The 8,216-nt window shown below is 47.4% G+C and overlaps 1 protein-coding gene across 1 annotated transcript; it reads right to left on the bottom strand.

Annotated features, from left to right (window-relative positions):
- Positions 1 to 1,099: 1,099 nt before the first annotated feature.
- LOC123397133 (E3 ubiquitin protein ligase DRIP1-like) lies at positions 1,100 to 6,565 on the bottom strand. Its single transcript, XM_045091799.1, has 7 exons — positions 6,424 to 6,565; positions 2,877 to 2,976; positions 2,407 to 2,593; positions 2,089 to 2,324; positions 1,948 to 1,998; positions 1,681 to 1,753; positions 1,100 to 1,321 (listed from the first exon to the last, which is right to left on the bottom strand). Exons 1-7 carry the CDS (start codon positions 6,563 to 6,565, stop codon positions 1,100 to 1,102), a joined length of 1,011 nt encoding a protein of 336 aa, XP_044947734.1.
- Positions 6,566 to 8,216: the final 1,651 nt, after the last annotated feature.

The following is an 8,216-nucleotide window of genomic DNA, read 5'->3' on the forward strand; positions in this document are numbered from 1 at the left end:
CCTCGCCGAAGAAGAGGAAGAAGAAGGTGGGGGAAAGGAGGAAGGGCAAGCAATGGGGGGAGGATGGGTTGGCTCGGGTCCGGGCACGCTGATGAGCACGACCATGCTTATGTGGATAAGTTGTGAGTCCCGCACAATTGCGAGTAAGTAGTGGGTCTCATGTTGACGTGGATAACTGGTGGGTCCCGCGTGTCATAACTTAACCCCTTGAGTTTTGCATTTCATGGTTAAACAGAGCCATGTCGCATTGCAGCTATTCTTTGCTTCAAAGATGTCGCACGAGAGCAATTTTGATCAACAACGTCGCACTGCTTCCATTCCGTGTCAAATGTGTCACACGGGAGCTATTGACCCTCTCTTTATTGTTGGCGGTTGCTGGTTAGTTAGTCTTATTCGGCCTTTGCACGCCGACTTTCAGACTGTCCACTACAACCAGGTTTGCCTGGCTCCAACGAGGGAGAGACGATGACGACGTCACGCCTTCGGTTTGCTCCAGTGCTAGTAGTCGTTGGTAGGTCGTCTATGGTCCTGGATGTAATATTTATTTCTAGTATTCTTTGTAGGCAGTCGATGAATAGATCATAAATTCTTTAAAAAAATAGGTAGCTGATGATGTAACGGTTTTATCCTAAAAACGGAGATAAATGCCTACTTCTGGTAGACCTTGCAAGATCCCACTCCAGTAGGTGTCTAAAGAAGGATATTCCTTACTCCGATCAAACTTTAAACTAAATACTAGAACTTCTTCAGAATTGTCACCTCCCTAGATACGCTACGAGAAGAGTAGTAATCATTTGACCAGATCACAACTACTGCATGACCTTGAATAGTGAAAAAATAAACAAAATTACCACAAACATATGGGAAATTTTGTCTACAAATTCTAGTCATAACTCATAACTGTAAAATCACAAATGCAGTAAAGGTATAAGCTCAATTTTTTGTCTAGCAACTCTACTGATCACTAAGCTCTTTTTACGCCTCATCTCTCTTCACACGGTCCAAAATAAGAATGAGAAATATGCCGACTGATTGACGACGATGACGAGAAGATCACGAAGAGCGAGGAGCTAGTAGCAAAAGGTTATCTCTCTATAGCTTAGGTGCTGCAATGGCATATCAGGGAGGTTATCTTCTTCGCGGAGCAGAGATACTTGGACCCCAGGCACTGCCGGTAGTGCAGCTCCATAACGAACTCATCCGCTGGAGCCCCCACCGGCCTTTGGACCTTGTCCTTCGGTTTGCAGCTCAACCATCGCTTGAGGAGGCCCTGCAATGTCGTCGAGGGGCAGACCGATTTGTCATGGCATAAGATCTCCACCTGCATTTTACACAAGTACAGAATATATATACAGGGTTTAGGCCAAATAAAACATCCAACATTGTCCATATGCATACATATTTTCTCGGCTTACATGCACGATAATAGGAACGATGATAATGATGCAACTAAATTGTGCTAGGTCACAATTGAAGTCTACAAATGCAGCAGGGTGCTTGCTTTTAATGGAAATCGATGGGGAGATCGGCCCCTTCACTATTTCTGAAAAATAAAATCTACAATGCAGCAAACTGCAGGTTTATTGATGATCTAGTTCTAATATTTGAAAGCAAAGCACCTTGACAAGAGGCCCAACACAACAGTCAAAATGAAAGCACAAAGACATCTAAATCACTCACCTTAGCATCACTTGCTAGTTCAAGTTTTTTAATAAGGAGCTTCAGGATGGAGGAGACCTGCATAGTTCCATCTCTGAAAGAAGAATAAAAATAAATAATGAACATAAAGAAACTTCTGGGCTAGTTGAAAAAGAAACGTAAAGATATAAAGGGGAATTCACTTAATTCTACATATTTTCATGTTGAACAAGAAGTGGATGCTAAGTAAAGTATGAGAGGCCTTTATCATTGTTGACAAAGAAACTTGAAGATTAAAGGGGAACTCACTTAATTCTGTAGAAATTGTTTTCTATCTGAGGCAGCCGTTTAGCTTTTGCCCTGCATAATAATTTTCATTTTGATTTGAGGACACAATAAACACGGTCGATCAGAACATAAAAAAACATTGAACATGCTCAAACATCTTACTGTTTTGGTGCAGTCAGTAGTGAAAACCAGACTGGGGTAGTTATTCTATCATGCGAGTCTTCTTCTGTGCTTTCCCTCGAACTATGCTCTGTGGTTGCTTTATTTTTGCTAATACAAGAACTTGATTTTTTAGATTTCTTCGCACTTGAACCGATTAAACTACGTAAGGGCTTGTAAAGCTCTTCCTTGCCAATAGTCTCATGATTCTTTCCATTTTTAGAAATATCTGCACTATTCTGTTGCCGATGGAAGTGTAGTTAGAATAAGCAAATGTTACAAGACAATTGGCTTCACTTGCTGGTAATAGTTTGATAATACCTTATTTTTATTTGCAGATATTGTCATCTTGGTTGATTTTGGTGCCATCTTTGGGGTTTCAACAAAGTTCGAAATGGACCTCTCTTCTATCGTCGCTGGCAATGTAATAGTTGGAGGCTCAGAAGCATCAACTTCTGTCTCATGTGGAAACACACTGTCCCTGATAGCTTGAATGCTTTCATCAGCCCTTGAAACAGAGAAACAATCAATCATGTTAGGTAGCAACATATAGTAGAGTACCTGAGTCGAGATCACATGAAAGAGCAAAAAAGAATAAGTGGCTGGAATTCTAAGCTTTTACAAAGATAGTTTCTTCTATACACGGATACATAATTGCACTTGTATTGCATAACTACATAGGTGTACTTATGCATAGATTTAAAGTAAATGATAATTGAAAAGTTGGAAAACAAATTTAATTTGTAGAAAACTATATAGATAACCTTGGTAAATTAACAATTACTGCTTACCTGAGTTTTTCTTCAGGAGCAATCCCAAGAGCATCATCGCATACAGGACAGGTTTCGATCTCCTCCTCATCTATTTTTTTCATGATACACTCCAAGCAAACTGCTTATACAAAAATACAGTCACAAGAGGAACTCCACAGACAGGCATGCAAGTTTCATAGAGAGATTTGAAAGAGCAAAGTTTACGTGATCGACAAATGAAAACAATATTAATTAGGAGTAAATTAGTTAGTAGCAACATTGCAAAAGACTAGATACTTGACTTGCATCCAGACTAAGAGCGCAACTAGTAGTGCAGCACTAGTGCCAGGCTTATGGATCAAGTGGCCCAGCCATATTTTATTTAATTACGATCATCCTCCTAGACTCTACAACATGCTGTGGTGCAGCCACATTGTCAAAGAAAAAAGTAATACAACGACATTTTATTCAAGAATGTGAAGCGCGGCTATACCTTGTTTCACGAATACGCAAAGGTTGCCTATCATTTCATGATACGTAGAAGAGTACATTATGGAGATTACATCAGCTCGCAAGATCAGGGACATGTGTGGTAGTGAGCTAACACGGCCTAAACCAAGTGGGTTTGCTAAGTCCCAACATCTAAGTCAATTACTCAGAATGTTGCACTGAAGCCCTTTGGCGCCAGCCCTAGCCCATTGGTGCGCCTCCTCTTGTATGGTACTCGTAATGCCGGACGTGGACGGTTGGAGACCATCAAAGATGCATCCATTCCAATGCTTATATAGCCACCATGCGGTGAGAATGATCAGAGAGGAGATACCTCTGCGTATGCATAATGAAGCATCCGCGCATGTGTTCATCCACCAATCTAGAAAGGGTAGATCACCTTGGGGGATCAGCTGAGCGGTGGTACCGCGTCGAGGATAGGATGTCATGCCAGACTTGTCGGGAGAAGGCCCAGCAGCCCGTAAGGAGATGATTCATGTCTTCAGGCTTGATTGCACAAGCATATCTACTGCCCAACATCGGTTGAGAAGCGCTAACCACATGAAAATCTTGACGTGCAATGGAGCCCACGTCTTCCAAGTAAGTTTACACTGAGGATCCTGGAAAGAGCCGTAGAAGAGTGCGGTGTAGCATGATTTAGCCATGTACTGTTGAGAGGCTTTTCAACGCGAACGTAGACTATCTAGAGTGGTCACAAGGGGAACGCGGTGTAGCCGTCGCCACAACTTGATCTATTGAAACAAAGCTGCAGGCCCAAGGGAAGTTTGGATGTCCTGAACCCATGATCTCGGGTGCAACCCCTCTACCACAATACACGATACTTGCATCTTCGGCATGGTATGATAGAGAGGATGAATGGCACGATTACCGTGATAGATTTCCTATTGATCCAATGATTAGTCCAGAAGTAGCATGATCTCCCATCGCCAATAGACCAAGAGTTAGATAGCCGAGATCTCTGGGTCGCGTGATATGTGCAAGTGGCTCCAAGGGCGGGTGGGATCTATTCCGCTGAAAATCCCAAACACCGAATCCACCAAGGGAGAGGGGCCGATATACTTACTGCAAGTTAATTAGGCATTGTCCGCCACATGCATCTTTTCAGCCAGACCAAAGGAACCCTCAGAAGATCCTCTCAACGTGTCGCACGATGGTTCGGTTGAAAGCAATGGCGATCGGCATATATCAGATTTGTTATTTCTTGGGTGTCTAGAGTTTCTTTTGCGTCAGTGACGTTTTTCCTTCTTCCTTCCTTCCTTGCTTCATCCTACTTCCCAACCTTACCTGAGACGAACTATCTTAGGCGGAAACTATGGCATTACTATCTATTTTAAGGGGACGCCACAACCCCATTATCTATCTTAGGGGCGGGGGTGTAGGGGATCACCGAGGGTTTTCACGGGTAGTGCAGGGCTTAGAGGGATATGATCGCGGCGGTGGCCAGCAACGTCGGTGAGGAAGGTTGAGGCAAGGGCGAGGCGGCGAGGAGGCACACGGTAGCGTTGGCCGGCCAGGGCGGGGGGGGGGGGGAGGGGGGGTGGAGGCAGGCGATGGACCGGGCTAGGCCTGCGGTACAAGGATGGAGGAAGAAGACGGTTGGGAGGAAGGATGGACAAGAATCAAAATGACCAATGAAACATTTTTCTGAGACATTTGTTAAACAGCCGAAATTCACTTTGACACATGTGAGCTGAGCATATGCTCCTGCTACTGGTAAAAACATATCAGAACGTTAAAAAATTCCAAATAAAAATGTGGTGCGTACATTTCGACATTTTATGTGCACACGTCAGGTTTCGTGGAAAACCTATTTTTTATACCCTGTGTAAATAAGACAAAAAAAAGTTTAACAAAAAGCCTTTTAAACATCAAAATTTGTCTTTTTCATACGAGACACAAAAGTTGTCGGTTTTCGCGAACCAACTTTGCGAGCATGTAGAATGTCTGAGATGTATGTGCAGGACTTCTTTATAAAATTTTATGACATTTCAAAATGTGTTTAAACCACATTTTAAACACCAAGAGCATATGCTCCTCGGTGCTTAAACGCCCCTCTCAAAAGAGGTCCCCATATATATACATCCTCGACACAAATCACAACGTTCTCCAAACACTACTACTCCACCCCATCTCTAAACTCGTGCAAATGGCCACACAAGGAAGCAGATCGACTGCACGCGGCTGAATACAAATGAAATGGACACAAGTTGCTCCGGCCGAAGAAACTACAGCCGACCGGGAAGGCGGGCGCACGCGCCAAGTTGCTCCGGCCGATGACTGCACGCGTGCTTTTCCCCCCTCTACCCTACCTCTAAACTCCATCTTCTCTGCCATGGCGCTGCAGATGCCGACGTCGTCTCTGGAATATAGACGCGCCCGGCGCCCATCGCCAAAGCCCAAAGATACCGCGGCGTGTCCCACTCCCAGCAGCGCCGTGTTGTACTGTATGTGGCCAATTGCAGGCCGGCGGTGGGGCTGGCCGATGAGATCGGCGCGACTGTCAACGCCTTTGGCCATTGCCCCGACCACCGTCGCCCTTCCGCCTCACACAAGCCCTCGAGAAAGGAATTCGCCGTAGGCGGACGAGCGGGTCAAACATCAAAGTAACAATTCCTATTGGAAAAAGATGGGCTGATTTCAACGCACGCGTTGGCCACACGCTGCGCCCTCTGATCATCGCCATTTTGCCTGCGAACCACGGCCTCGCTCGGTGGCTGCGGCGGCGGTACGGGGTTTTTCCGGGGTACCTCGGGTGTGCGCGGCTACAGCCTACAGGAGAGGAAATGTCTCGCCCACAAGGCGGCTTCCAGGGCCAGACCGCAGCGCTGGGAATCAAAAGGTTCGGGGTTTCTTCTGGATCGGGAACCAACCATGGAACATCGCGCATCTAACGCCAACCTGGGAAGCATCGATCGAGTAAAAACAGACGCAATAGGACTGTAGAGGACGGCAGTAACCCTTGCATCAAAACCATGGACGGCAACGCGAGGATATAGATCGAGGCGGCCGTGGGCGCGGCGCGGGGAAGGAGGGAGGACGAAACGGAATGACCGCTAGAGGCAGGAAGAGAACTCACATGTGTGGCCGCACTGCTTGAAGGCGTTGGCATCCCGGAAGTAGCCCTTGCAGAGCGGGCACGTCAAGCGCGGGGCGAGCGCCGCCCGCAGCACGCGAGCTACTCCCGGCGCGTTCCCCGTCTCTCCGCCGCCCGCAACCATCTCCGACACCTCCTGCTCCTCGTCAGACCTCGGGGCCTCGGGAGGCGGTAGATCAGAAAAAAAACCGGCGCCGGGCGATGGAATCTAGGGCACTGGCGGCGTTCGGGAGGAGCTCCGGCGAGTCACGGGGGCTTTGGGTGGACAGCGAGGGGGTAGCAAAATCTTTCCTTTTGTTGGTAGAAATAGAAGAGTGAGGCGATGGCGTATTGGCGACGCCGGGTGCGCGTTACCGGACCGGGCCCCAGGAGAATGTCTAGGTCAGGGCACTTTTCAAACAAGGAACGATCTTCATCTCAAAAAAAAAAAAAGCAAGGAACGATCTATGTGAGATTTGTTTTCGGACCCGTCTTACTGTGTTGTTTTTTCTTTAAATAAACTTTTTTCTTTCCAGAACCAGGCCATTCCGGTTTTCATTGCTTCCATATATTGTAGATCAATATTCATCTTCTAAGTAGCGAGTTCTTACATAGCAATGTGCGGTAAAGAGGGGAATCTAGTTCAGATAGGACCAATCCTGTTGCGTAGGTGAAGTGCGCGGGAAACAGTGAAGTGAGTTTGGACGAAAATCATTGCATACGCGAAGTAACGGCCCTGTTTGGATCCTAGGGTTAGAGTTAGATTGGGTTAGAGTTGAGCTATCTAACCCTAAAAAATCCAAACAGGTAGGGTTAGATTGGGTTAGATGCATCTAACCCTTCCAAAAACTCTAACCCACCCAAGAGGTGCTTTTTTGGGTTAGAGTTAGGTGGGGACAAAAAAAAGAAAAAAAAAATCACTTGCTACTGCATCCAGCCCGCACCAGATCCCACCAACCCCCCGTCCCTCCCGTCGCTGTCCCTCCCGTCGCCCTCCCAGCCGCCGGCCGCCCTAGCCGCCGGCCGCTGCGCCCTGCCGCGGCCCGCCCCGCCCCGCCGCGCCCCAGCTGCCGGCCGCTGCGCCCTGCCACGGCCCGCCCTGCCCCGCCGCCGGGCCGCCCCGCCCTGCCCCGCCGCCGGGCCGCCCCGCCCCGCCCCGCCGCGCCCCGTCGCCGGGCCGCCCGCCGCGCCCCGCCCCGCCGCCGGGCCGCCCGCCGCGCCCCGCCCCGCCCCGCCGCGCCCTGCCGGCCACACAACGACCGGCCACACCAAATCCGGAAGTGAATATGAATAAAAGTAACCAAATGATTGAGAAAGGGCATTTATTGTCATTCTAACCCTCTCATCCAAACACCTCTTGGGTTAGAGTTAGTTCAGGGTTAGTTGAGGGTTAGAATCTAACTTTAACCTCCAACCCGGTTAGAGTATCCAAACAGGGCCAACGTGGGAAATGAGGGAGCGAGCCGGATGATACCGTTATGCATGTGAATTACGCGGGAAAGAGAGACACGAGTTCGATGAGACCGTTGCACGTGTGAAAGACGCGGGAAATGAAAAACCGACTTGAATGGAATCATTTTGTATGCGAATTCTTGGTTTATTTTCTGACAGGTGTTATTTATTGTAATTAATGAGTATAAAAAATACACCCGTCTTTTTGAAGCAGTTTCATTATGTGGCAGCTTATGACAACCTATTCCAATGATTCATTTATGATATTAATGATGAATATACTTGTGGTGAGGTAAATAATGGGTTCTCACAAAGCAAAAGGTAGGAATACCTTGGTCAAGATA

This window comes from Hordeum vulgare, chromosome 5H (genome assembly GCF_904849725.1).
Source record: "Hordeum vulgare subsp. vulgare chromosome 5H, MorexV3_pseudomolecules_assembly, whole genome shotgun sequence".
NCBI classification, from domain to species: Eukaryota; Viridiplantae; Streptophyta; class Magnoliopsida; order Poales; family Poaceae; genus Hordeum; species Hordeum vulgare.

What these genes read in the sequence shown, in the direction of transcription:
- LOC123397133 (XM_045091799.1), bottom strand. Translation starts at nt 6,565, where the DNA reads ATGGTTGCGGGCGGCGGAGAGACGGGGAACGCGCCGGGAGTAGCTCGC. An exon ending in GCTCCTGAAGAAAAACTCAG is followed by an intron (nt 2,594 to 2,876) that starts GTAAGCAGTAAT and finishes CTCTGTTTCAAG; the next exon opens with GGCTGATGAAAGCATTCAAG. An exon ending in AACAATTTCTACAGAATTAA is followed by an intron (nt 1,754 to 1,947) that starts GTGAGTTCCCCT and finishes TTCTTCTTTCAG; the next exon opens with AGATGGAACTATGCAGGTCT.